This window comes from Delphinapterus leucas, chromosome 6 (assembly GCF_059928025.1).
Source record: "Delphinapterus leucas isolate spDelLeu-1000000601 "Yukka" chromosome 6, BTC_Dleu_Yukka2, whole genome shotgun sequence".
In the NCBI taxonomy this organism is placed as follows: domain Eukaryota; kingdom Metazoa; phylum Chordata; class Mammalia; order Artiodactyla; family Monodontidae; genus Delphinapterus; species Delphinapterus leucas.
This window is the reverse complement of record NC_143134.1, coordinates 119200039-119227911: the sequence shown is the minus strand read 5'-3', so window position 1 is coordinate 119227911 and position 27873 is coordinate 119200039. Positions and strand designations below refer to the sequence as shown.

At 58.1% G+C, this 27873-nt stretch overlaps 1 protein-coding gene across 1 annotated transcript in view; it reads right to left on the bottom strand.

Annotated features, from left to right (window-relative positions):
* The window catches only part of HMCN2 (hemicentin 2), a 156346-nt gene that overhangs the window by 27126 nt on the left and 101347 nt on the right, over window positions 1-27873 (bottom strand). Inside the window, exons 55-83 of the mRNA XM_089913870.1 lie at window positions 26924-27037; window positions 26329-26516; window positions 25604-25700; window positions 24674-24835; window positions 24393-24506; window positions 23219-23421; window positions 22427-22508; window positions 20867-20998; window positions 18018-18161; window positions 17770-17929; window positions 17557-17681; window positions 16914-17097; window positions 14181-14278; window positions 13370-13636; window positions 12429-12619; window positions 11883-11964; window positions 11651-11787; window positions 10889-11030; window positions 10657-10801; window positions 9664-9791; window positions 8699-8855; window positions 7780-7901; window positions 6763-6927; window positions 5385-5492; window positions 5016-5150; window positions 4568-4702; window positions 3818-4008; window positions 2029-2242; window positions 670-804 (exon numbers count right to left, since the gene is read on the bottom strand). Of these exons, the coding sequence (XP_089769996.1) occupies window positions 670-804; window positions 2029-2242; window positions 3818-4008; window positions 4568-4702; window positions 5016-5150; window positions 5385-5492; window positions 6763-6927; window positions 7780-7901; window positions 8699-8855; window positions 9664-9791; window positions 10657-10801; window positions 10889-11030; window positions 11651-11787; window positions 11883-11964; window positions 12429-12619; window positions 13370-13636; window positions 14181-14278; window positions 16914-17097; window positions 17557-17681; window positions 17770-17929; window positions 18018-18161; window positions 20867-20998; window positions 22427-22508; window positions 23219-23421; window positions 24393-24506; window positions 24674-24835; window positions 25604-25700; window positions 26329-26516; window positions 26924-27037 (4257 nt within the window). The remainder of the gene's footprint in view (window positions 1-669; window positions 805-2028; window positions 2243-3817; window positions 4009-4567; window positions 4703-5015; window positions 5151-5384; window positions 5493-6762; window positions 6928-7779; window positions 7902-8698; window positions 8856-9663; window positions 9792-10656; window positions 10802-10888; window positions 11031-11650; window positions 11788-11882; window positions 11965-12428; window positions 12620-13369; window positions 13637-14180; window positions 14279-16913; window positions 17098-17556; window positions 17682-17769; window positions 17930-18017; window positions 18162-20866; window positions 20999-22426; window positions 22509-23218; window positions 23422-24392; window positions 24507-24673; window positions 24836-25603; window positions 25701-26328; window positions 26517-26923; window positions 27038-27873) is intronic.

Here is a 27873-nt window from a genome sequence, read left to right as displayed (position 1 = left end):
TTAGCCCAGCGGCAGGGTACTTTGGAAAACAAGGACTACACAATCATTAGGACACCTCTGTTGGACATAGCAACACTAAGACATCCCTGATTCTCATTTCATGCAACTCTTAAACCACTCTTGGATGCCCTGTGCTGGTTTTCATCCCTGCCGGTTTCCTGAGGTTGAACCTACCAACAGTACACTTGAATCCTGGTGCCTTGGGCAGCTCGTTCCCCTCCATCGAGCCCCACCCTCCCATCCTAAAGTTGGACATACAAGTCACAGTGACATGAGGGTTACTGTGCAGGGCTGTGGGGGGCAGGGCTGTGGGGAGCAACCGGCAGGCTGGCGAGATTCACGCATTGTTTGCCAGGGTACCTTGGCCCCCATCCCCCTCCCACATTGACACCATCCAGCTGAGGGCAGTGCTTCAGGCCGATGAGTCAGATCTCAGTTCTACCTACAGCCAGTCATCTGGGGAGGGTAAAAAATACTGATGTCGAGGCCTCACCTTTACTGAGTCGGGGGTAGAATCTGGGCCTCGGTATTTTATAGTCCCTCAGGAGATCCTAATGCCCAGCCAGGGTGGACAGGTACTAGTTCAGAGATTAGGAGGCCAGCTTCTTAGAAAAACCACTAGGTTGGGTCAGCAGAGGTCTGGAGAAAGACCACATGGTCACTCCCTACCCTTCACGTGGACGAAGCTGACCGCCTGCACTCGGTCCACTCTGTTCTCGGCCCAGCACACGTAGGTCCCGCTGTCCTCTCTGGTGACTGCCATCCGCTGCAGTGTGCTGCCCCCGTTCTGCTCGGTCACTCCCTCTGTGGCAGAGAAAGAGATGCCCCAGGGGGCTCTGAGCTCAGGGTGCCAGGGACCTCCTGCCCTGAACACCTAACTCAGGCCTCGGTATCCAGCAGGTGCTTCATAAAGGCACAAAGCGTCCCCTCCCTGCTGGAAGCCTAAGCAAGTGGGATGCTATCGTGGCAGGCACAGGATCAAATGATGAGGTTGAGGTTGAAGACCTGCCTTTTCTCCTTTTCAAGTCCACACCGTGAGCATGAGTGGCCAAGGGTAGGTCTTCAGGGGCCTATTAACATGTGGCACTTATAGAGATATTGTCACGAGTTACATATAGATGGATGCTATATTTTTTAATTAATTTTTAGGGGGGCTGTACCACACTGCATGAGGGATCTTATTTCCCTGACCAGGAATCGAACCCGAACCTGCAGTGGAAGCGCAGAGTCTTAACCACTGGACCTCCAGGGAAGTCCCTAGATGGATGCTATTAACAGCCTTTGTTTTCCCTGTAATCCTTAGACAGTGCCCCTACACCAGGAATAAGGACAAGTGCTACACAGATGGGGCATTTACTTGGGCGAGGCCTTGCCAAGCGAGCCTCCTGCATTAAATCATTCCACCCTCAGGACCCCTGTTATCTCTATTTCAAGATGAAGAGCTGGGCTCAGAGAGGCTGAATCTCTCTCCTGATCTCTCCGCCCAGGAAGCAGTGAGGTTGAGGCAAAGCCTTCTGCACAGGTGTGCAAAGGTGGAGCACTCGTTTCCCAGCACCTGGACTTGGGTATAGGAGGATATGAAAATATCACTTTGCAGTGGAGGAGACTTAGCAGCTCATCCATTCGGCAGACATTTATTGAGTACCACAGGCCTTGGACCTCCCTAAACGTCACTGGGGACCCAGGTGAGAGGAGAGAGCCCCCCATGAATGGAGTGTGTTGAGGGGCCCACAATGGGAGCAGCAGCGCTAGGCTGGAGCACAGGCCCCTCTCCTGGCCCTGAGGTCTCCAGGGTTGAGTAGTTTTCACAGGTGGCTTCTTGCTGGGTCTGATATGTGACTGGTCACACAGGGCCACATGTGTGTTTGCCCTGTGCCCCAACGCAGGGCCAAGTCTGGATACCCAGAACCCACAGGCTGACTGGTACCGTCTTCCTCTTCACCGGGTTGGGTCACCCCACCCCGCCCACCCTCTTCAACCTCGCAGCGTCCTGGGTCTCTGTCCCACCTGCCCCCAGCAGGCCCAGACCTGTGACCGGTTGGTTGTTGACAGTCCAGCCTATTCGGGGCGTAGGGCTGCCACGGGCCGCACAGTGAAGCCACAGCCTGTCCCCAAGGTTCAGGCTGCGGTCCCCAGGCAGGCTGGTGAAGACAGGCGGTGCCAAGATGGCGAGGTGCATGCGGCGGCGGGCGCGGCCCACGGCATTCTCGGCAGTGCAGGTGTAGGTGCCAGCATCCTGGCTCTGTGGGCAAAGGGAGGGGTCAGCCTGAGAACTGCCCCCACCCCAACATGGGCCAGAATGCCCCCGCGGACCTGCTCCCTGGCAGGTTCCCGTGGACCATCCAGCCCAGAGAGGCAAAGTGACTTGCCCAAGGTCACACAGCTAGCAAACAGCTCGGCTTCACCACTGCACCTCCCTGCAGCCTTCCTATGGCTATGTGCTTTGATGAAATACAATTTATATTTTAAGGCAGTACCAGAAAAATTAAACATGAAATTCTCTGTCTTTCTGGGCCTCTTCCTTCCATCCCTAACGTGCGGTGTGTATCTGCATTACACATTAACCAGAGCTCCTCAAGGACGGGTGCGCCTGCTCAGCTGTAAAGATCTTTTTTTTTTTTCCTTTCCTCTGACGCCAGCAATGTAGCTTCTTAAAAGAATAGCGTTCCTTCCCAGCTCTGTAAGGGGTCATGGTGACTCGCTGTTCACTTTGTACCTCTTACCCGGACTGTGTGTCTTTGGTGAACTTTATGTGAAATACGAGTATGTCATTCTGATGTATGATTCTTTGTCTTGAAAAGGTATGTGACCGTGCCTTTACTTCTAACAGGTCTCCCCGGTTATAATCCTCAGCTTGGCTCCAAAAAATTCCCTTTTTTTCCTTCTTAATTTGATTGTTAATTGAATTTTCAGCCTTCATAATCTAAGCCTGACCACACGTTTGTAACAGTCACCATTTACTAAGCACCTCCTATGTGCTCAGAATGGAACCTGCACTCCGCTCACCTGTGCTCACCTCATCCATCATCCCCGAGGGGGGCCCTGCTTTCGGTGCCTTCTCCGAGAGGAGAGGTCCTGTGGTGCATCCCAGCAGGGCACTGCACATCTGGCTCCCTGTGTGGCAGGATCCCCACCCCCATGGCCCCCTTGAGATGTGCCCACCCAGCAGCCACCCATCCATCTGGGCAGCGACTTCTTTTGTAATTACAGAACATGATGAGTGCTGATGGGGGAAGGGTTCCGGGGTCCCAATGTCCCTGAGAACATTTGAGGCAGTCTGGGGACACAAAGTCATCGCCACACTCCCCCCGCCTCTCTTCCAGGGCTCCTTCCCTCCCCCAGGGACTAGCCATAGAGGTCCTGATTCAAATCTTGGTTCTGCCTCTTGGCAATAGCATGTCTTCAAAACCTGGGTACACTCTGAACCTCGGTTTCCTCATCTGTAGCTAAGGTGCTAACACCTACTTCCCCAGGTTCCTCAGCACAGAGCATGGCACACGGGGGGGTGCTCAGCACAGAGCATGGCACACGGCGGGTGCTCAGCACAGAGCATGGCACACGGGGGGTGCTCAGCACAGAGCATGGCACACAGCGGGTGCTCAGCACAGAGCATGGCACACAGGGGATGCTCAGCACAGAGCATGGCACACAGCGGGTGCTCAGCACAGAGCATGGCACACAGCGGGTGCTCAGCACAGAGCATGGCACACAGGGGGGTGCTCAGCACAGAGCATGGCACACAGGGGGTGCTCGGCAGGTGTTTGTCGCTCCTGCTGTTACTATTATTCCCCTCTGCTCCCTGGGGCCAGGCCCTCACCTCTGAGTTCTTCACCAGCAGCTCCCCGGAAGGCTGGATGGTGAACTTCCCCTCAGCTCCAGACACAGGCTGGCCATCCTTTTCCCAGGTGATGTCGGGCTCAGGACTGCCGCTGGCCGTGCAGGGCAAGAGGGCGTGGGAGCCTTCAATGGCGGACAGGTCGGGAAGGCCAGTCTCGATCACAGGCGGGACTGTGGGCATAGGGAGGTCCCCTCGGTGACTGGGCCGGGCTGGGGTGGGCTGGGGTGGGCCATCCCTGCCCCAGTGCCCTTGGCACTTGACACACCCTCAGCCCCTTCCTCCATCCCTGTCTGCTGCCCCCACCGGCCCCTGGTCATAGGCCCCGTGGTCTGGATAACCTGGGGACTCTCTGGAGTTTGGTGAAGAAGCTGTGACAGAGTGACCCATTCACCCACATGCACACACAGTGACTAAAGGGACGGAAATGGCTGTTGCTACTGGAAAGCCAAAATGAACGAAGAATGACCAGACTAGTTTCCCAGGAGGGGCCAGAGGAGGCAGAGGGGACCCTGGAGTTACCGTCTGAAGCCAGACCTTGGGTGCAAAATGGGAGCCGTTTTTTTCTTGAATTCCTTCTAGAACCACAAGCCGTGCTGGAGTAGGGGTGGACGTGGGGACATGCCCCGCCCGGTACCAGGGCTGGGCAGAGAAGGGAGGGGCTCTCAGGAGCCTCAAAGCCCCTAGCTCGCTGGAGTCCACTTCAGACCCACCCACACCCCCAGGGCCCACCTTGCACCACCAGCCGAGTCCTCCCCAGGGCACTGCCTGCGCTGTTCTGGGCGATGCAGAAATAGTTCCCAGCATCCTCTGGGCTGACATGGATAATCCGCAGCTGTCCATTGGTTAGGACCTGGGTCCTCACCCCTGGATTTGGCGGGAAGGAATTGGGGGCCAGTCGCTGGGGCGACAGGACCCCCGAGGAGGGCAGGAAGGCTGCTTGGGCTGTCCTGTCTGACCGGCCAAGTGACCTGCTGTGGCCACAGGGTGACGAGGGGGCAGAGCGAGCACGGAAGCCGGACCCAACCTCCCAGCCCAGCCACCAAGTGCTCAGGCAGAATCAAGGGCTCTGGGGTGGTGAGGGGAGACGGGAGGGCAGGAGGTGAAGTGGGGGCAGGAAGGAGGACCGCAGGTTCATACTGTCATCCTCCCACCCACGCTGGCTGCCAAGGAGACTCACCTGCAGGGATGGTGAGCCCCTCCTTCTGCCAGGTGATGCTCGGCCGGGGGATGCCCGAGGCCTCGCAGGGCAGCAGCACCTCCTCCTCTGCTACTGCCCAGACCACGCTGGGTAGTGGCTTTACCACGGGGGAGGCTGCAAAGGAACAGGGCTGCAGAGGTCCCTGGGGACACCGTTAACACCCAGGCCTCTCCAACCAGGGGCCGTCTGAGCACCGGAGAGAGAGGCTGCTAAAGGGAACAAGGGGTTCCAGAAACGTCGGAAAGGAGGACACAGGTGGGCTATGTCTTTTCTCCCAAAGAATCCTCTAGCCCTCCACCGGCTTCCCTGCCCCAAGAGCCACGGCTGTCTGGCCTCAGGGATGCTTACCTTGCACAGTGAGGACCACGTGCTTGTGGGCCACGCCCGCGGAACTGCGGGCCGTGCAGGTGTATCGGCTGGCATGGATGGGGAGGGCCTGCCTGATCTCCAGGGCACCTGTGGACGGGAACAGGGCACAGAGAGGGGTGAGGGGGCCTGGGATAGATGTCCCAGGGGTGAAGCCGGCAGGGCTCTTACACACCCAACCCTGGTGTCTCTGTTACAGGCCACTCAATCTGCCTCCCTGCCCATTTGTAAGCAGCACGGGGGAAACTGGGCCTGCCTCTGCTCCCTGCTCAGACCATTACCGTAGGCAAATCCCTTCTGCTCTCTGGTACTTCTAGTCTCTGGGCCAGGTGTACAATGAGCAACCATACAGGATGATCTCTAGACCCTTCTGGCTGTGATCTGCCAGGATCTGCCACTGCCCGGCCTGGAATCCCTGGACCGCCCGCGCCTGGTTCCACGGGCCCTCACCCTGCTATCCTTGCTGCACTCTGCTCAAAACTTGCCTCTTCCAGGAAGCCTCCCTGGATTGCTGCCTCCTCTGTCCTCCCTTTGCCCTCTCTCCCTCAGCCTTGGCTGCTCAATGAATACCATTTTAACCTTCCCAGACCACAGGCTGCAAGTCAGGTAAGGTGGTTTCTAAACCATCCCCCGTGGACCCCTGAGGGCCTGCTGAGGGGGCAAAGGGAGCGAGGCCCACCTGACTCTGGACCACCCCACAGCCCCCATCCCAGCCTCAGATGGAACCAGAACCTAGCTTCTCTCACGTGTTGGGCTTCTGCATAACCACTTGTCAGAAGGAAGTGTTCTATTGCTTTGGAAGTGTTTGAAAACCACAGATCCAGCCAGTGGTTCACAGACTTTAGGATTTCACTAACCAACCAACTAAAAAGTACATTTAATTTAGAGAATCCCCATAAAGTTGCCAGCTTTTTATTTTAATAAGCAAAGACACTTAAAAAATTACCATGTACTATCACCTTAATTTCATAAAAGAAAGGCACTTTCAACACCAAATTATTAAGAAAAGCATTATTTCAGAATAAAGGACAATCCTTCTAATGAGCTAAAACTAGCTTTATGAAAACTCTCATGTAGCTATTATTTTTCTCATTCTTCCATAAGGAGCACCAACTTACCAACTAGCATCAGGGACTGACTGATGGATATCAATGCTCTAGTGCGTGGATGGGGATACTGAGGCCTGGGGGGTGGGGCGCGAGGGGGTTCTCCCAGGTCACACAGTGAGGGAATGGCAGAGCCAGGCCAGAACTTTCCATCTTCTCAACCACCAGGCCCCAGCGGGCTGCTTTCACAGCCTCTGCCCAATGCCCCTTAGTGTCCCCTCAGCAGCAGGTCCACGTGGCTCACCCTTACTTACCCGAAGGTGACACACGGTAGCCGTTCCCCCGCAACCCCAGCTGGGTGCCTGCTTTGCTCCAGGACACAACTGGGGCTGGCACCCCTGTGCTGTGGCACGTGAGGACCACGGGCGCCATCATGGTCACGGTGAAGTCTGTCTGGTCGTCGGCAATGGTGGGAGGCACTGAAACGCAAGGCAAGGCTTGAGGCCCTGCTGAGGTCCCCTGGGGAACACACCGCCACGGGGCCAGGTGGACGAGAAGGATAAACAGACTAAGACACAAGGTGACGTCAGTGACGAAGCTCCAGGGAGGGAGGTGCAGCAGTCACATTTCCTCACTCAGATGTGTTTTGCTGGGCGTGTGGGATAGTTATGAACTGCTTTCTATAGACACCAGCCAGGTATCTCAGGGAGCGTTTCACAAGACAAGTGGGCTTGGTGGGGGCACAGAGTGAGGGAGGCCAGAGAAGGTCTCTGGGGCATGCGGCATTTAACCTGAGATCTGAAGGAAGAGCAGATACTGCCTGGGTGAAGGGAAAAGTGTTCAGCAGAGGGAACAGCATGTGCAAAGGCCCCGAGGTAAGGAACAAAAAGTTGAGAGGCATGAATGCAACCCAGAGTGAGGCAGGCCATGGGGTGAGCTGAACCTGGGGGGTCAGCAGGGCTGACCTTCTGGGCCCAGGTGACACCATGCATTCTATCCTGAGGACGGTGGGCAGCCATGGTGGGAGGGATTTTAACTGGGGTGATGACAAGGTCAGATTTGGGTTCAGAACATTCTGGACTTGGGAGAGGCCTCGCCTACGAGCTCCCACAGGCCAGGAACTGTGCTGGAGTTGGGTTATGTCAGTGTGGGAGGGCAGGATCAGAGAGGGCTTCCTGGAGGCGGTGACCCGGGAAGCATAGAAAGGCTCAGAGGGAAGCCGTGCAGGTCCCTGGAGGCAGAGAGAGCGCCCAGGAGAGGGAGGCACTGTCCCCATCCCGGCCTCCTGATCTGCCCTCGCTGTGAACAGTCACTCCTGAGTGTGAACTCACCGTGAACCGTCACCCAGTAGAGCCTGTGGGCCTCGCCCAGTTCATTGCTCGCCACACACTCAAACTGGGCTGAATCCTGAGGGCTGGGGGCTGTGAGGAGCAAGGCGTTGGAGGGCAGGAGCCTGGACAGACAGACGGATGGTTGTCTGCTAAGTGACTGGCCAGGCTGACCTGAAACCAGCCAGCGTGGCCTCCCTACCCGGGGAATTTGGAGGCGAGGGATGTGTTTCATGACTATTTTCCCTTCCTGTAACCGGCCCCCAGCCTCGACTCTAGAAGTTTCTCCTAGAATTTTCTACCTCCCAAGGTCTACCTGTTCAGTTTGTGGGCAATTTTAATGTTTGCCTCTGGGTTTCTCCATAATCCTAAAAATTTTCTACAGTCACCACCTGTGATAACTTCTGCAATAGTAACCATATCCAAAGCCCTGATCAGAACTGCTCGCGTTCACTGAGCACCTGCTTAGTCACAAAGCTCCACGATGATCTGGCCCCTAACACAACACATATTTGGTGAATTAATTGGTGAACTGACCTCTTAATACTCCCAGGGATCATTTCAGGGTCAGCTGCATTTGAGAAATGGGGAGACCGAGGCTCTTGCAGGAGCCATGGGTCCAGGCTCAACCGGCATGAACTTGGGCTTCTACGTGGGTTCTTAAATAGTGACTAAAGTGGTTGCAAAGGCCATATATTTTCCATTTGGCTGTATGTCCCAAATGTCCCCACCTCCGACCAGGTATCTTAGTGTAAAGACCCTCCTGGCCCCTTGAAGTCAGGACACAAGTTCTGGTGCTGGCTTTGGTGAGACCCGAGCACGCCCCTGCCTCAGTTCTGGCCTGGCTCCCCTTCTCTGAGACGGGCACGCCCTTCCCCACCCCAGGCATCTCATGATGTTCCCAGAAGGACCAGCTCAGTACCGGTAGGCTCCCTGCTGCAGGCGGAAGTCCAGCTTCTGTCCATCCTTCCACCAGACCACAAGGGGCTTGGGAGAGCCTCTGGCCTCACAGGGCAGTGAGGCGGCGGTGTCAGCAGTCAGGGTCAGGTTGGAGGGGCCGGGGATGATGGCTGGAGGCTCTGGGGAGAGAACAGTGATCAGGAGACGGGGTGTGGGGTGGGGGCAGGGCGGGGGTCTCTAAGGTAAAGCCCAGGAGCAGGAGATACTCCAACCACCTCCAGCCCGTCCCCGAGGAAGCAGGGGCAAGGAGGCAGGAGAAACTCCCCGAGCGGATCTTCCAACGGGCTCCCAAAGCTGGGGCTATGGGGCCTTTGACCACTCCTGAGGCTGGCAACCCCCTAACTACACCTCCTTGAATGGGGCCTCCAGGGCGCAACTCCCTGGCAGCCCCACCCGAGGCCAGGGCCCAGCAGCGCAGCCTCCACCAAGGTGATCCATGGGATTGAAGAGCTCAGTGATTCTGAGTGTTCTACAGCTCGTGCATGTTTTCTCATTCAATAGAATAGCATAGTAGTGAGTATATATAATGTATGCATAAAGATAAATATGCATCTTTTTTTTTTTGCGGCACGCGAGCCTCTCACTGTTGTGGCCTCTCCCGTTGCGGACGCGCAGGCTCAGCGGCCATGGCTCACGGGCCCAGCCGCTCCGCGGCATGTGGGATCTTCCTGGACCGGGGCACGAACCCGCGTCCCCTGCATCGGCAGGCGGACCCTCAACCACTGCGCCACCAGGGAAGCCCCCATATGCATCTTGGAGTGTACATGCTCAAAACTTTTTATTAATAGGATTCATGGTCAAAAACATTTGGAGATCGCTGCTCTCGGCTCCTGACAGCTAAGATGAACCAGAAACTAAGCAGGACCCGGTCCAGACAGGGGGTGGATGCTGAAGGCAAAAACAACACACCTTCCCTCCTCTACCTACCGAAGACCCGGAGGTCACGGCCCTGCCGATCGGAACCTGCGGCGTTGGACGCCAGGCAGAGGTAGTGGCCGGCATCCTGGGCGAGGACTGGCTGGATCCTCAGGGAACCCTCAGGCAGAACCTGAAACCTGGAACACAGGGAGGGGTTGCCATGGACACCAGCAGACCAGCAAGTCCCTGGGGAGGAGCTGGACTCCTGGTGGTGTCTCCAGCAAGACCCTCCCCTTGGCCTCTGGCTTTCTGAGCAAGAGGATGCTAACTCAGGAGTCCTGCATCTGTGAGGCCAAGGTCGGTGGGGGGGTGGGGCGTGGGGCCACAGCCTTGGGCAGCAACCTGCGCCACAACCCATTATCAGAAAGGGTGAGAGGCGCTGCTTCGTGCCTCCCGTGCTCCCACCTGGGACCAGCCTCCCCCCAAGAGCCAGAGGGCAGTGGTACCCCAACCCTTTCTGAGAACAGCCCCTCGATTAGGTCGGAAAACTGCCCTTTCCCAGGGGCCAGGTCTGTACTGTGTGACCCCGCCCCTGGCCACAGCCGGTTGGACAGGGAATGAACACATCATGCAGGCTGAGCCAATGGAATTCTCTGCCCTGGGAATTTGGAACTGGGATTCACAGGCGCTCACCAGGGTCTGCAGGCTGTGTGAACACAGCAGCTATAACTTGGCCGGGTGCGGGGGGGGGGGGGGAGGTGTGTGTGGGGAGCCGTTCTGCCATGTTCTTAGAGAAAGAAGGTGTAGAAAATTGGTCTGAGAGAGAGAGAGGCACGAAGCCCTCACACACAGAAACAGAGACTAGCAACCAAGAGTCAAAACTAGACAGACAGACAGACAGCCACCAGGGGTTCTCACGCCCTTAACGAATGGGCATGTATGTCCGTGGGTTCTGAGAAGACCCATGTCCTTTCTGCTCCAACTGCCCAGGTGGCCTTCCGTTTACAACCCGTAAAGAGGTACCTGAACCCCTCCCTGATGCCCTCCCCTACCAGCTCCCACCTGGGGCTCTCAGGATCCAGAGGGATGCCGTCCTTCCGCCAGTTCACAAGGGGTGCGGGGGCACCGTCTGCCTTGCAGGGCAGCAGAGCCGTCTGGTTCACGGAGGCGTTCACTGCAGGTGGTCCCGGCTGGATGGTGGGCACCGCTGGAGCAGAGGCACAGAGGGGGAGGGTGCTGGGACCCTGTCGCTCTCAGGGAGGGGGGGCAGGGCGGGTGGGGTGGGGCCACTCACTGTGGACCTCCACGTGGAAGGCCACACTGGTGCTGCCTGCAGCATTGCGGGCTGTGCAGCTGTAGTTGCCACTGTCGGCCGTGCTCAGGGCCTGCAGCTGGAGGAACCTGCCCTGCTCTGGGAACTGGGTGTGGGCATCTGCCTGTAGAGACCCCCAGGGTGGAGAGACCCTCATCAGTGCTGGGCTGGGCCAGGCCAGCCCCCCACGCACCAGGACCAAGGAACCAGCGGGGCCGGAGAGCGGTCTCTGCCCCATTCATTCTGGGCTGGCCTGCAGCCCCTGAACTGATGCCCAGCTGAGGACTTTCTGGGGAAACAGGCTCCTTTGGGAGGGAAAGAGCATCTTCCCTGGAGCTCTGCCTGTCGGGCATGTTGCAGGGGGGACCCATGCTCACACTAGGAGCTGGAGCTTCCACCAGATCTACAATCCTTGGGTCCAGAGCAGCAAATTGGCCCCATTTCAGGGGTGAGCGCACAGAAGCGCAGTAACTGGCCCCAGGCCACACAGCCACTAAGCATAGCTCAAAGGTACAGCACAGATGTGCATCAGAAGCCCTGGGGTGCAAATCTTAGCCTTGCCTCGGTGTCCCCATCCACAGTATGGGGGTGACAATAGTAACAGGGGTGGAAAACGTCAGGAGAGCAGGTATGCAAAGGGCCGGCACAGAATAGGCCCTCGGCACCTGGGATCGAGTCTGGTCAGGGTCTGGGGCCTGAGAGGAACAGAAAGCAGTGCCCCTGGGCCCCCAGCCTGGCACCCACCTGCAGCAGGATGCCCTCACGGTGCCACTCAATCTCCGGTGCGGGATCTGCCTCCACCGAGCACTCTAGAACCAGCTGTCCCGGGGCCAGGCCAACCACAAAGCGGGGGCCTTGGGGCCCAATGACATTTGGGGGGGCTGGTGAGGTGGGTAGGGAGGACATGAGAGAGGGACCCACCCCTGCAGGTCCCATCCTGCCTCCCTCTCCTGCCCCCACTCTGGCAGCCCCCTACCTTGAACTCTGACTCGGAAGCTCTTCTCGATTTCACCAGCAGGGCTGTGGGCCAGGCAAGTGTACAGCCCAGCGTCACCCACCTGGGGATGGTGCAGGGTGAGCAGCTACCTCCGGCCCCACCCTGCCCACCTCCTGATCTGGTTTCCCTCCTACACAGCTGAGGACCCAGGATTTAGCCTCAGGCCTGCTGAGTCAGCCATCCTGCCTTTCCCACCAACCCCTTCTCCTCTCTGGGATGTTTCTTCCCTATTACTGGCTCACCCTTGCTTTAGGGCTAGGGCAGAGTCTGCCTCCTCCAGGGAGTCCCCCTTGACTGTACCAGTTCTTTTCTGGTGGGGTTAGGGATTTATCTGGTTTCTGCGTCAGTCTTGGGTCTGACCTGACTGGGAGCTCCCAAGGGCATGGCCCGGGGCTGGGGTGGGGGGTCCTCTTCACATCCTCATACCCCGAATAAAAGTGGAGCTTGGGCAAACCCTGCCAAGTGCCACTGGGTCCCTCCCCTCCTCTCCCCAGCTTCATGCCACAGCAGGCGGGGCAGCAGCACCTGCACACCCTCCACCCGGAGCCCCCGCCCGGCTCTCTTGCTGTCCTTCGGCCTGTTCAGGGCCTGCCCATCCTTGTGCCACGTGATGCTGGGTTGGGGGGTGCCCCGGGCGTCACAGAGGAGCTCCAAGGGGGTACCGGGGGTCAGCAACAGCTCTGCAGGCTGGCCTGAGTCCTCGATGTGGGGGGGATCTGCAAGACACCCCGCCCTGGGTCAGCCATGGGGGCCATGCCCAGAACACTAGGATGTGGGGTTCGTTCCCCTCCCCCACCATCCAGATGCTGACAGTACATGGGCCTGCAAACAGGTGGCTGGTGATTGTGTTGGAGGGTCCTAAACACGTCCGAGCATGGGCCCATCTGCCTGGGACAATGATTTGCGCTTAAAAACCAACAAGGAGGGCTTTCCTGGTGGTGCAGTGGTTGAGAGTCCGCCTGCCGATGCAGGGGACACGGGCCCATGCCCCGGTCCGGGAAGATCCCACATGCCGCGGAGCGGCTGGGCCCGTGAGCCATGGCCGCTGAGCCTGCGCATCCGGAGCCTGTGCTCCGCAACGGGACAGGCCGCAACAGTGAGAGGCCCCCGTACCGCAAAACAAACAAACAAACAAACAAACAAACAAACAAACAAGGACACAGTATGGAGGGAAACGCATCTTTCCAGTAGGGCACACTTGCAAAATCTCGTGCTTCAGCCTTAGAGCCCCAAGATTTCGATGGCTTTGTTCCTGCTTTACAAGGTTCCAAGGACAAGACAGAGGGGCACAGCCCCAGGAGAATGAAGCGTCCTGGCCCCCAGCCCCTGCAGCCAGGTCAGCGAGGCCTGCTCCCTAAGCCCCAAGCCTCCAGGGTGCTCACCTCTCTCACCACCTCCATCGCCCCCCGAGGGCCCCCGTCCCATCCCTGGCCCAGAGAAGCTGGCGCTGGGGGCAGGTGACCCACCCATCACCGTCAGCCGGAAATGCCTCCTCGCTTCCCCTGCCTCGCTCACGGCCACGCAGGAGTAGATCCCTGAGTCGCCAACTCCCGCTGTCTCCAGCTGTAGGCCAGGCCCCTGTTCCAGGCTCCGGGGCAAAAAGGGTTCCCCATCCTTCATCCACAAAACGAGGGGCAGGGGGCTGCCCCGGGCTTCACAGGGGAGGACCACCGGGGAGCCACGGACAACTGCCACGTCATTCTGGAACTCGACCGGCTCCAGGACAGGGGGCACTGCACAGGGCAAAAGAGTGGGCACGAGCCAACTTATCCAATGCCAGGTGGCCCTCGCCCCTGGACTTTGCACAGACTGTAACTATGGGCCAGAATGCCCTTCTCCTGGACTATTCCTTCTCATCTTCAGTCCTCAGCTTAGACCTCACCTCCTCCAGGAAGCCTTCCCTGAATGCCCGAGGCCAGGTGAGGTGCCCTCCTCTGTGCTCCTGTGGCACCCTCTCCTTACTCTGGTATCACTAGTTGTGTGGAATTTTAATTTTACAGAGCTGTTTTCCTCACCGACTTCCTGGTGTCAGGGCTACCTCTGCTCACTGCCATATTCCAGTGCCTGGCAAGGCCCTGGCACACTAGTATCCAACAACTACTTGTGAGATCAATGAATGAGTGACCAAATGAATCAGAGACTGAGTATTTGCCCCGCCCTGACATCCCTGAGGGCCAACCCTTGGTTTCACCCAGATGGGCAGAGGGGAGGGGTCAAGAGCCTTGATTCTCGCCCCTAAGGCTGAAGGGCCCGCTAACCCACTCCCCTGCTCCGTACCGTGCACCTGCAAGGTAAAGTTCCTGTCGGCCACGCCCGCTGGGCTCGAAGCCACACAGGTGAAGATGCCGGAATCTGCCAGCTGCACCTGGGAAATCCTGAAGCCCGAGAGCAAAGGGGGGGATGAGAGAGAGAGACAGAGGGAGAGAGAGAGACAGGAAGGGGGGGAGGGGGGGAGGGGGGAGGGGGAGGGGGGAGGGGGGAGGGGGGAGGGGGGAGGGGGAGGGGGAGAGGGGAGGGAGGGGGAGGGGAGGGGGAGGGGAGGGAGGGGGAGGGGGGAGGGGGAGGGAGGGGGGAGGGAGGGGGGAGGGGGAGGGGAGGGAGGGGAGGGGAGGGGAGGGGGAGGGGAGAGGGAGAGAGAGGGGGGGAGAGAGAGAGAGAGGAAGAAAGAGAGAGAGGGAGAGGGGGGAGAGGGGGGAGAGGGGGGAGAGGCGGGAGTGGGGGGAGAGGGGGGAGAGGGGGGAGAGGGAGGGAGAGAGAAGGAGAGAGAAGGAGAGAGAGGGAGAGAGAGGGAGGGGGGAGAGAGATAGAGAGGGAGAGAGAGAGAGGGAGAGAGAAGGAGAGAGAGGGAGAGTCCCCACCTCACCCCCCACCCCTGCTGCCTTCTCTGCCCACCTCACTCTGCAGCCAGACTTCCTGCTTCCCAAATTCTGGAAGCTCCACTGGCCCAGCCCCGGACAGCCTGTACTCCCACCCCCTTCTTCTAGACAATTCCTCTCAGCTTTCAGGACTCGCCAGACTCGTCTCTACTCACTGTCTCCACTGCCTGAACCCTCACTGTCTCTCAAACCCCCTTTTGCCCCGACCACTCCTCCTGAGCCGCCCTTGTCAACGTCCCCAGTGACCCTGAAACGTCTGTTATACCCACCCCAACGCTGGCAGCCCAGGCTCGGTCCACACTCACTTCCCGGGGCCCGCAGCCCATCCTGGCTTCCAACACCACCTGTTCACTGACAATCTCCAAACATCTACCTCCTAAACTCCTGACAGGAGTATCAAATGCCTGGTTTCCATCATCCCTGTATGTCCAAGAACCTCTCCAACCAACCGGTTGGAACAGAACACTGGTCTCGCCCCTCAACTTGCCCCTCCCACTGTGGACCCATCTCAGAAAACAGACTTCAGCCTTCCGGGTTCCCAGATAGAGACCCCAGAGCCCGGCTCAACCCCTCCCCGTCTCTCCACAAACACCGCCAGCTGGAGCGCCTCCACCACGTGGCTCTGATCCAGGCCCCACCACGTCTCACCTGGCTTGTGGCCGCAGCCCTAAAATGCCCTCCCACTCTGCCCTTGGCCCTACAGTCTGCTGTCCACACTGCAGCCAGAAGGATCGTCTAAAAACCTAAGTCACAACCCCAAAGAAATGAAAGTAGAAGCTCAAACAGATAAGCCAACACCCATGTTCACAGCAGCATTATTCACAACTGCCAAAATGTGGAAGCAATCCAAGCGTCCACCGATGGGTGAATGGATAATGTGTTCTACACATACCAGGCGATATTATTCAGCCTTAAAAATTAGGATGGAAAATTTGACACATGCTACAACATGGATGAAAACATGATGCTACGTGAAATAAACCAGTCACAGAAGGACAACGATTGCATGATTCCACTTATCTGAGGTACTCAGAATAAGGCAGGTTCACAGACAGAAAGTACAGTGCTGGGTGCCAGGGGCTGGGGAGGGGGTGGGGAATTAGTGTTCAATGGGGCAGAGTTTCAGTTTGGGGAGATGAAAAGGTCTGGAGACGGATGGGGGTGATGGCTGCACAGCAATGTGAGTGTACTTAATGCCCCTGAACTGTACACTTAAAAATGGCTCAAATGGTAAATTTTCTATTATGTGTATTTTACTATATACACAAAATTTAAGTCACATCATGATGTGACTGCTCTGCTGAAAACCCTCTCAGGGCTTTTCCCTTCTCTCCGTAGGAAAGCCCAAGTCTTCTGAAGGACTTACGAGGCCCTATGTCACCTGACTGCCCCCTTCATAACCGACCCTCCAACTCTGTTTCGAGAACACACAGCCACACGCCCACCGCAGGGCCTTTGAACCTGCTCTTCCCGCCTGGAAGGAATGGAATTCTTCCTGCCATGGAATCCACTCACCTCCCCTTCTCATCGCCTTCCATCTCTGCTCAAGTGTCACCTCATCTGACTGCCTACTGCTGGCCACCCTAAAACAGCACCCTCCACTGCCACCTCCCATCCCCTCACCCTACTTTATTCTTCTGAGCACATATCCCTTGTGACATGTCACTTTTATATCTGTTTATTTTCCATTCCCCTCCCTCCCCAAAGCTGCAGGAGCAAAGGCTTCATCTTGCTCACTGCTCCATCCCAGTACCTGGAACTGCACCTGGAACAGCAAGCACTCCGTTAAGTGCTGCTGAATGCATGAAGACGTTGCTCAGGCACTTTCTTCCAGGAAGCCTTCCCAGATTTCTTCTACCTGGGGCCAGGCTGAGTTAGGTGCCACCAGATGTCATCACCCGGATCTGTACCTCCCCCACTGGGCTGTGAAAGCCTGAGGGCAGAGGCCCCTTTCATCTCTGAAGTTCCCTTTCGGGGGTGGGGTCCTCCCACTCTCCCCATCAAAAACCTCTGTACGTTTATGTTATTTTTAGTCTAAAAACCATTCAGACGTGCTTTTAAGCCCAAGCTGCCTGAAGAGTGTATCTGGGGCCTGCCATCCGCTGGCTGGCGGGTAGGGGAGCCACTCCCTTACCTGAGGGTGCGGCCCGAGCTGTGGAGGTGGGTGCGCTGGGAGAGCGCAAGGGGCAGGCCATCCTTGAGCCAGCTCACGTGGATGCGCGGGGAGCCCCGGACAGGGCACGCCATGGTCACCAGCTCCCCAGGCCTGCTCACCAGGGTCCCTGCGCCCTCTGCCCCCTGCTCGATGGTGGGAGGCACTGGTGGGTGGGCAGAGAGGCAAAACGGGGGCAGTGAGGGGGCCTGGGCGGGGAGGTGGGCTCCTCTCAGGGAAGTCCCAGGAGGTGGCGCCGATACCTCGACTTCTGCCACGTGCAGCCATCGTGTGGCAATCATCACGTGGGTCTTAGGCCCGCGCCCAGCCCAGGTGAGGATGAAGCCCACTGCCTGGGGGTGTGGGTCTCTCCTTTATCCCGACTCCCCCACTGCACCCCTGGGCTGTCGCGGTTGTGCCCCTAGTCTGAGGATGGGGCAGAGGCCCGGACAGGTCAGGCTGGCCTGGCTCACAGAGTGGGCACGGCTGGGGCTTCACCAGGGCTCCCGTATCCGGGCCCTGGCACCACCCTCCAGGTGCCCCAGTGGAGGCCCCACGGCGGCCAGGCTGCTGCCGCCCTGGGACAGTGGAGCGGCCTGGCTCTCCTCGCCCCTCAGCTGCTCACCCAGCACGTTCACGGTGTGCAGCCTGGCGTCCTCACCGGCCGCGTTGTGGGCCACGCAGGTGTAGGCCCCCGAGTCCGAGGCCCTCAGGCCCTTTAGCACCAGGGAGCTGCCCTCCGGGTAGAACCTGCCCCGGGGAGGGAGAGCCGGGAGCAGGTGCGTGAGGGCCTGCAGGCTTGCCTCCTGGGGCGGGGATGTCACAGGCTGGGTCTTACCGGAGGTGGGGGCCGGCGCCCTGGCCCAGTGGGCCACCGTCCTTCAGCCAGGCCACGTCGGGTGGTGGCTGCCCGTCAGCCTCGCAGTCCAGCCGCAGCCCCTGCCCCTCCAGGATGCTGTGCTCCTGTGTGGCGCCCGAGCTCCGGATCCGGGGGGCCACTGTGGCAGAATGGGTGTGGTGAGGCCCAGGGCAGTGGCTGGGGCTGGCATGGGGGTGGGACACGGTGGGCGCAGGGTGCAGACGTACCCAGCACGGCCACCACGAAGTCCTTGCGGGCCTCCGCCTGGGCGTTCTCAGCCACACACGTGTAGGTGCCAGCCTGGTCTGGCTGCAAGTGACTCAGCTGGAGGCGGCCCCCCCGGGAGACCACACCACGTGCCACACTGCTTTCTGTGGGACGGAGGGGTGTGGCAGGACTTCACCTGCTCAGACCCACCGCCCCAGCTGCCACCACTGGGCCCAGACAGAGAAGTCTCGTGACCCCCTCAGAGGGCGCCTGACCCCCACACTCACAAGGCTGGAAAGACCCTGGGAACCCTTGAATCACCCACCCCTTTCTTATGCTCATAGGGAAACTGAGGCCCAGACGTGGGCAGGGCCTCTAGCCATTTACGTCACGGCCTTCCCCAGCCTGGACTCCTTTGATTGCTCTGGTCCTTACAACCAACCCCTCCCTACTTCCCTCACTGGGGACATTTCTTCCCAAGGGACCCCACTCCCTTTATTTTTTTATTTTTATTTATTTTTCTGGCCATGCCATGTGGCAGGCAGGATCCTAGTTCCCCGACCAGGGATCGAACCCGTGCCTCCTGCATTGGGAGCTCGGTGTCTTAACCACTGGACAGTCAGGGAAGTGCCCCCCCCCCACTCCCTTTAGAGTCCAGGACTTGCTCCTCTTCCTGTTGACTCTCAGGATCAGCCCTCATCTCCCACCCTCCTTCCAACCTTTCCCTCCCCGCACTGATCAAGGTGAACCAGCCACTCACTGACTCCAACATGAGTCCAGTGTGGGGCTTCCCCTGGGCCTCTGCTCAAGATGCACCCCTCCCCCAGCCTTGAATGCCTACCCCTCGTGTTCTCCAGCAGCACCTCTGCCCCAAAGCCTTCTCTAACTGCACCAGTCCAGACTGGTCTGCCGTCCCCCAGATCCTCATCTGTCCAGCCAGTCTTTCAACGCAAAATGTATTGAGCAACTACTACATGTCCAACAGCGAGAGAGCTCGGGAATCAAAGATGAGTGAAACATGGTCTCTGTCCTCAAGGAGTTCAAAATACATCAGAGACAGCGACACAGGTACAATCCTGTGTGCCCAGCCCTGTGAAACCCTGACGGAGCATGGAGAGACCAGGCCAGGCTTCTGGAGGAGGTGAGTCTCAGCTGAGACCTGAAGGCGAGTCTGAATCAGCCAGGTGAAAGTGGAGGTGGTCCGGGGAGCCTGGGATGAGCATTTCAGGGAGGAAACAGCACGTGCCAAGAGCTGGAGCCGAGAGAGAACAGGGTCCACAGCAATTCCACTCCCAGGTATATATCAAAGAGGAAGGACAGCAAACGCCACGCAAACACTCGTACACAAACGTTCACAGCACCCTATCCATCATAGCCAAAAGGCGGAAACAACACAAATGTCCATCAGCTGGTGGACGGATAAACAGAACATGCTCTATCTACACAGTGGAACGTTCAGCCATAAAAAAGAAAGAAAAAAATTAACTTAAAAAAGGAATGAAGAACTGACACATAGTACAACATGCATGAACCTTGAAGACACGATGCTAAGTGGAAGAAGCCAGCCACGAGAGGTCACGTGTTGTATGATTCCACGTGTTATATGAATTGTCCAGAACAGGCAAGTCTACAGAGACAGAAAGTAGGTTAGTGGCTGCCTAAGGCTGGGGCGGCTGGGAGTGAAGGCGATGGGTAAGGGATTTCCCTTGGGGTGATAAAGATGTTCCAAAATTATAAACAACAAGGTTCTACTGTAGAGCACAGGGAACTATATTCAATATCCTATGATAAGCCATTATGGAAAAGAATATGAAAAAGAACGTATATATGTAAAGCTGAGTCACTTTGCTGTACAGCAGAAATTTACACAACATTGTAAATCAACTATATTTCAATTTTTTAAAAAAGAAAATATACAGTTGGAAAAAAAATGTTCCAAAATTGATTGTGGGGATGGTCTGCGATCATACAGAAAAAGAATTGATTTAGATGCTTTCATTGGGTAAATTGTAGAGTATGTGAATTACATCTCAATAAGGCTGTTACTGAGAGAGAGAAAGACAGAGACAGACAGACAGACATAGGCATATGCAAGGAGTCAGGAGCAGCTGGGTCTGTCTGGAGCACGCAGCAGGGCAGGGAGAGGGGGGCTGGCCCCAGCCCCGAAGGGCCTCCTGGGCTGTGGTTCTGAGGACTCCAGGCACGAAAGGATTTTCAGTTTCAACAGACAACTGACCCACTCAGAGCTGCACTTTGTGATCCCTTCTGCCCCGGTGGAGCCTGCATTGGAGGCATGGAGTAGACCCGAGAGACCAGTGTAGGGGCTGCTGCCCTCACCCAGGGGTGTGGACAGTGGTGGCTGGAACGGGAAAGGCTATGGATGGAGAGCAGTGCTGGCACCAGAGGCATTTACGTTGACAAGACGAGGTGTCTACTGACCGATGGGTGGGTGGGTCGGGGGAGGGGAAGAGAGCGGGGCAAGGTTGAAGGCCTGGATGGGGGTGACCAACAGCTGGGCCGAATGGAGCTGAGTTACTGGAGAAGGAGCAGCTTTGGGGCCAACGCCAGGCCCAGGGTTGGGCCAGCTAGACCCTCAGCACCCACTGTGCATTTCTGTCCCGTGGGAGCTGACTCTGGATATAAACACAAGAAGCCACTGAGCCCCCACTCAAATGGTCCTCAGTGTTGGGATTTCAAGGCCAACAGGGCTGAAAGACAAATCGGGGGGGATGGGACCAACAGGGCACTGCCAGCTTTTGATTTTGCCAAGTAAGAACCGTTAACAACCAACTACCCCTCCTGTTTTCACTACCATTTCATTAAATAAAGGGCTACTTGACGCCAAAAGGATAAGGACCGATGCACTCACCAACAGGCATTCTGTCTTTCAGCCAAGCAACACTAGGTGCAGGGACTGCAGTCACGCCACAGCTCAGGACCAGGGGGCTTCCAGCCACCTGACTCACGGTCTCCGTCTTGGGGTTCTCAAACGTTGGGGGCACTGCAGGAGAGAAGCCAGATTCCCAGAATCCTAAGACCCTGCCTCCTACTACCTTCCTCTCAGGCAGATCAGGGATGCCCGAGAAGCCCTTCCCTGTGGTTAGGAGTTGACATTTTATGCCTTGCCATTGATGATGATATGAGTTGTTTTGTTCGCAAATGTAAATACAACCAGCAGCTGGCTATAGAGCCCAGGCGGGGACCACTTAGCCCGAGGATGGTAAATTATATGGCTATTGCACCAGCAGACCTTAGACTATGCCAGGGCAGACATCACTAATTGATCCCAACACTCTCCCCTGCTCAGCCAGGATGAAGTCATGCATCCCAGGTAGCCACTACCAGTGGAAAAGAGATAGCTGTGCTCAGGATGAAACATCTTCTCCCTCAAGGACGAGACATTCCTCCCTTCCCACTGTTCATTAAGGTGGCCACCAGGAGAAGAAGCTATGAGCTTTGAGCAGCAGACCTGGTGTCAATAATTTTCAACACTGGTACTCAATATGGCTCAAGGTTGAATCCAGCCACTGTCCCCCTTTTGGAGAGGCTACAGGGTTTGGCATGTGCGGCAGACAGCTGGTGTCCTTCCAAGCTGTCCATCCCATCTTGCACGGGGTCACTCAGGTAGAAACTACATTTCCCAGTCTCCCCTGCAGCCTGCTGTGGCCAGCTGTCAAAGTTCTCACTCATGGGATACAAGCACAGGGGACAGATGCAACTTCTGCATCACCCACTTAAAATAAAAATGCTTGCCCTCTACGTCTGCTCATTTCTGCTTCGTGGGCTGGGACAGGATGCGACATGGACAGGGACAACCCCCAGGGGATGGGAGATCAACAGGATGGAAGGATCCTGGTCCCTAAATTACCACTTGGTAGGTACAGATCTACCCTCCAGCCTAGACACTCACCTCTGGGCTTTTGGATGACAGAGGTAAACGTCTCTCTTACTTGATGCACTGTATTTTGGGGTCTTTTTGTTACCCAGCTGAGTCTATTCCCTAACCGACACAATAGCTGATCCTGAGAAAACCTGGCCAAGCCTTCATCCCTTGCTTCCCTAGGCAGCTCCAACAGGCTCTCCCTCATCCCCAGCTTGAGCTACACCCAATGAAATGCCATCTATGTTCCGTTCTTGGGCTGCTGGGGCAGGCACCTCAGGGCTCAGGCGGGGGTGACATGGCCCCTGCACTCCGAGGGTCTGACCTCTTAGGGCTCCTGTCCCAGTGCTTCCACGCCGGGCCCCGTGCCCAGCACTTTCTAGACACAGTCATGGCAGACCACAGATGGAGCACTTCCTGTGTGCCACACAGGCAGGTACTACTTTTAGCCACACCTTCCCTTTCCAGCTATGGCCCTTCCCATCCTTGGCAACTGCCTGTGCTGCTAGGGGTACCGCAGCGACGCTGGCAGCCTGCTGCCCAGCTTACCCTGGACCGTGAGGAGGAAGGTCCGCATGGCCTCCCCGGCTGTGTTGTTGACTCTACAGCTGTATAAACCTTTATCCGACACCTGGGACAGAGAGGACACATGAAGACAGTGTGCGGCTACAATGGGGATACCTACGGCCCCCCCAAAACATCCAGGTCCTAGAACCTTCCACAGCAGGGACTCCCCAAATATGCTGGTCCTGCCTGGGAAGCCAAAGGGGAGATGGGACCCTCTGGCCTTTCCCAAGAGCCTTAAGATGCAGGAGGGCCGATGGAAGGTGAGTGCACAGGATCCAGACCCCACCCTTCCCTGGGGCTGCATGTCTGTCAGTGGAGCCTGGAGGAGAAGGTTCCCTCACTGTGGGGATGGCGCTGAGTCAGGAGACGGAACCCGGGTGCAGTTCGAGAGGAGCAGCAAATGTTCATCCAAAGAACACTTGTGAGCGTCTAATCCAACCCAGGGAGGGGCAGGGGCAGGTGGAACAGACTCCCGGGGAGTCACAACCAGAGGGGCCTGCAAAGGATTCTGGATTCTGGGGCAACAGGCAGGCAGATCTGCTCCAAGTGATTCTGTGAGTCAGTGTGGAGCCGGATCTGGGGCCCCGTGCTCTTCCCACGTCTCCCACCCCGGACGCTGCTAATCACCTTGGATTGGGGTCCTGCAGGCCAAGGAGGCAGCAGCCCCCCAATCTTGCCACCCAGCTGCCCCCCACGCCCACCCTCAGCTCCCCAGGACCAGGAGGCGACATTCCCAGGGCTTCCCACGGCTGCCCGCACCACCAGACAGCTCACCTGGGTGTCCTGGATCTCCAGCCTCTGCCCACCCAGCAGAGCTTGGGTTCTCTGTGCCAGGACCAGGGGCTGCCCGTCCTTGTGCCAGGTCACGGCTGGCTGGGGAAGTGAGTCTGTCTCGCAGCTCAGCACGGCCTTGTCCCCCGCCTTCACCAGGACCACACCCTGGGGGCCACTGGAAGCCTGCCTGAAGGTTGGGGGAACTGGGGAAGGAGATGAGCTGAGTGAGGGGCGTGGCCTTCCCCGTGTCCTCCCTGGCCCCAGCCGCAGGCTAACAGCCTATGGAGAGACAAGGTCACGCAGTGGACCCCCCCGCAGGGGATGGCACAGACCCAGGGAGCTGGAAGAAGAGAAGCCAGGCCAGCATGCCAAGGGCCTGCTGGGTGGCTGGGAAAAGCCTCTTGCCCTCTCTGGTTCAGCCTCCCAGTCGGGGGAGATGCTGTGACAACCCTCCTAGGCTCTTTCCTACACAGGGCAGGCCCCAGCTAGGTTAGGGCCCTCCATGGGGGTCCACAGGCCCATGTCCCTCCAGCAAACCAGTGTAGAAGCTCCCACCCCAGCTGTGAGCCCACAAGACCTGGCACGGTGCCGGGCGCACAGTAGGTGAACAGGCACAAATGAATGAACCTGCCCCAGGGCTTGAAAGAACCCTCCAGGGAGTGCTGGCTCATGACATCTTGGGCCAGCTTTTCCCCAAGAGGACTCTGAAGACCAGAAGCCCCCCAAAAGGTTCCATGCGGAGAACTTCGTGATCCATCAGGCTTGGGAAGGGCCCTTCCTGGGCCAGCTCTGGCTGTTATCCTGCTGCCCCCTCCTCAGCTTCACAGCTCACGGGGCACCAGGCACTGGGCTAAGGGCTCACATACCACCATCTTACCCTTATACCAACCATCACCTTACAGATGAGAGACCCAAGGCTCAGGGAGGGGAAGTGACTTGCCCAAGGTCACAGAGCAAATAAGTGCACAGCTGAGTTTCAAACCCAAGCATGTCCAAACGTTAAAAACTAGGATCTTAACCACCATGCCCCCCAGATACCACTGCAGCAGGGGGCACAGGGCATCCCAGGCTCCCCCAGGGCCGGCTGTCCCTCTCCTGGCTGTGCTGTCTGAGGGTGTGAGGGCTGATTGAAGGAGTGGGGGACCGTGCAGGTGGGGGGACAGGCAGGACATACCCAGTACGCTAAGTTGCACCAGCTTTTGGTCCCGGCCGGCGGCATTGAGGGCCTCACACATGTACATTCCAGAGTCCGATGGCTGTGCCCGAGCCAGTTGCAGCGTGTGGGTGCCTGCCAGGGGTGGGGGAGATAGCCCCTGGCACCAGCGAACAGGCCCCAGCCCCCACGCCCACAGTCCTAAAGCCCTCCCCGACATCCAGTCCCGTCCCAGGTTTGGGGAGGCAGCTCTGCTTTCCCACAGAGCCTCAGAGCTGGGTCCCCAGCCTCAGTTTACTCACCAGGCAGGAGGAAGACTTCTTCTCCCATGGAGAGGGCCCGGCTGTCCTTGTACCACGTGACTTCAGGGCTCGGGTGAGCGTGGACCTCGCATGGGAAGGAGACGCTGCTGTTGAGGATGGCGGTGACCTGCTCCGAGTTCAGACCCGCGATTCGTGGTGGGACTGTCCCCGCGGCCACCAGGATAAAGAAAGACACATGACAACGCATACCGGCAGGGAGCGGACAGCCACAGAGTGAGACACAGGGCCTTCACTAGCTCCTGGAGCTTCAAAGCTCACTGTGCAGCAGCTCCCATCTGTCATAACCATCTTACAGATGCGGACACGGGGGCTTAGGGATCAGAGAGGGAGAGCCACTTTTCCAAGGTCACTCAGCTGCTCAGTGGCAGAGCCAGAATATCAACTCAGGTTTGAGTCCTAGACCTTGAGTAACACCATCATCCCTCCGCCCCTTAGGCCACAGCTGCCCCACATCTGGAGGCAGAGCTCATGGCCACTGAGATGTATATGTGTCACAAGAATGCAGAGGTGGAGAGGGCCGACTCCAGGGCGGGGAGACCCCCACTGGGTGACATCTCTGAGTCTGTTTCCACAGCCCTAAAATTGGGCTAACCTCTCAGCTATGAGTCCGGGGAAAGTACTCGGCCCCACGCCAGGTACACAGTAAATGCGCAATCATGGTGCTGTAAGGCCTCAGAAGATCCATTCTTCTGGCAGCCTCCGAAGCTGCGTAAAATTATCTAGTGATCAGGGTCCCCCAAATGCGCTCCTGGGGTACGGCTGGCACTGGCCCAGAGCCCAGGACACTGGAAGGACCGAGGCGCTGTGTCTGCCCGCACGGTGAGTCCTCAGAGCGCGTGGGGCAGACCCAGAGCACCAGCCCCTCCTCAGCTGGGGAACCCAGGGGGTTTCCTGCTCAGCCCAGCTCACCTTGCACCCTGAGGGTGAAGAGCTTCTCCGCGGAGCCCGCCGGGTTCTCGGCCACACACATGTAGCTGGCAGCGTCAGCCACCTCTGCCGTGGACACCTGTGGGCGCATGCCACCGGCCGGATGGCTCTGGATCCCACCGGGAACTAGTGTGAGGGTTCCTCCCACCCATTCCAGGCATGGCAGGGACCAGGAAGACCACCTTTGCCTACATGGAGCAATGCTTAGGGGCTCACCCCACAGCCATCTAGGGCTTTCTGTGACATCTGGGGGGATGCGAAACTGATGGATGATTCCCTGTAGCAAACTAGATGGTGACAACAGTCCCCTCCCCCAGCCCTGAGGAGGGTGCTGTGTGCTGTGTTGGACTCCAGGGGTGCCGTGGGGCTGTGTCTGGACACTGGGTGGCCGAGGAGCTGCCTGAGGTCCTAGGTGCTGGGCACAGCTCTGTAAGCATCCAATGGCATTCCCGAGGAAGCCTGCCCTGTGCTGTGCTGGGCTCCAAGTGTGGCACGCCTGTGCGTCCTTTTCAGGTGCCATGCGTAGCCCAGCAAGGTTGCTCACATACGATTATCTGGTGGGCTGAATTAAATCCCAGGGGCTCCAACGTGGTTTCAGGCAAAGAGCCTCATTTGGCACAGAGAGTGGTCAGCTCATCGGTCCTCAGACAAGCAGCACTGAGTCACGGCAGCCGCTGCCTTCAGCCCGAGCAGGGGGTCGCCCTGACCTGCAACACTTGCCCGTCCTCCAGGACCTGCAGCCACGGGCTTGGGGAGAAAGGCAGCCCGTTCTGGAGCCACGAGATGGTGGGCACAGGGTTGCCCAGGGCCGGGCACTGTAGGCTGATGGTGCTGCTGGCGTTGACAGTCACCTCCTCCACCAGCTCCTCTGTGGCACCCAGGATCACAGGTGGGGCTGGGTGGGGGGGAGAAGAGGGTGAAGAGCGGGCAGCCTCCCTGGGAAAGGTCCCTGGGGGGGCGGGCGTCGCGGCAAGAACGCCACTTGGTGCCGGTTACTGGCTGGGGCTCCTTGAACCCTGCCCGCCAAGCGCTCCCAGGCCCTGCCGCAGCTAAGGAATCTGGGGCACAGAGAGGGCTGTGATTTGCTCAAGGTCACACAGCTAGGAAGCAGCTCACTTGCAATTTGAATCCAGTCCTGTCTGGTTTCAGAGCCCAAGCTCGTAACCCCTACCTTACCAACCTCTGAGTACAATAGGACTGAACATGCTCTCTACTCGGACCCCCTTTGGGAGGGGGCCCCTCATGGGACCTGTAGACATGAGACCACGCCACGCCCGCCCGCCCCCAGGCCGAGCCACTCACTCAGCACCAGCAGCTCGTAGTGCAGCCAGTCCGCGCCCACCTCATTGGAGGCCTTGCAAGAGTACCTCCCGGCATCTTCCGCACGTACCAGGGGGATCTGCAGGACCCGGCCTCCTGCGGGGAAATGGGGACAGAGGCCTGAGCCAGGGCAAGGAAACCCGCTCTTCTCCCTGGAGGGGACCTGGGACACATCACTTTCCCCCCGGCCACTCCCGCTCCCCCACCTCATCTGTGAAACGCAGAGAATCGCCTGCTCTGCTCAGGTCACGGGTCAAGGGGATCAAATAAAGCGCAGTAGCGGCTTACTCTGTGCCAGGCCCTGGGCTGAGCATTTCCCTGGCCTCTGACTCCGTGTGCTGTTACTACTCCCATCTTACAGGTGGAAAAACTGAGGCTCCCAAAAGAGTGCCCAGCAGTGCTGAGCCCAGCTCCTCACTGAAGGCAGAGGGAAGGGGCAGAGAGCTTGGCAAATGTCGGCAGAGGCTCTCAGGAGGCGGCGGTGGTTGGGCGTGGGGGCAATTGGGGGGCATCACCTGGGACCCTCTGTGCACAAGAGCCAGCCAGGGCCAGAGCCTGGCATCTGTGGGACTGGAGCTGGTCTCTAGTGGAAGCTGGGCTAGGGTCGCTGTGTGCTCAGGACTCTGGGTTGGGGGATCTCTGACCCAGGATGTGGTGGGCTGTGAGCAGGGTTAGAACCAGGGGCTCATTATGTGCGGAGCCAGGAGACAGTACCCGGGATTTGGGGAGGCAGTGGCCATGGCTGGGGGAGGGGTCACTCGATACATGAGGTTAATCTGTGATCAGGGCCAGAATTAAAGTCAGCTGTGACTGTGACCACTGTGTACCCAGGATTAGGGGTCAGTGGCCAGGGTCAGAGGCCAATCAGCATGTGACTGAGCTCACTGCGTCCCTAGGTCAGAGGGCAGTGCCAGGTTAAAGGTCAATCGAGC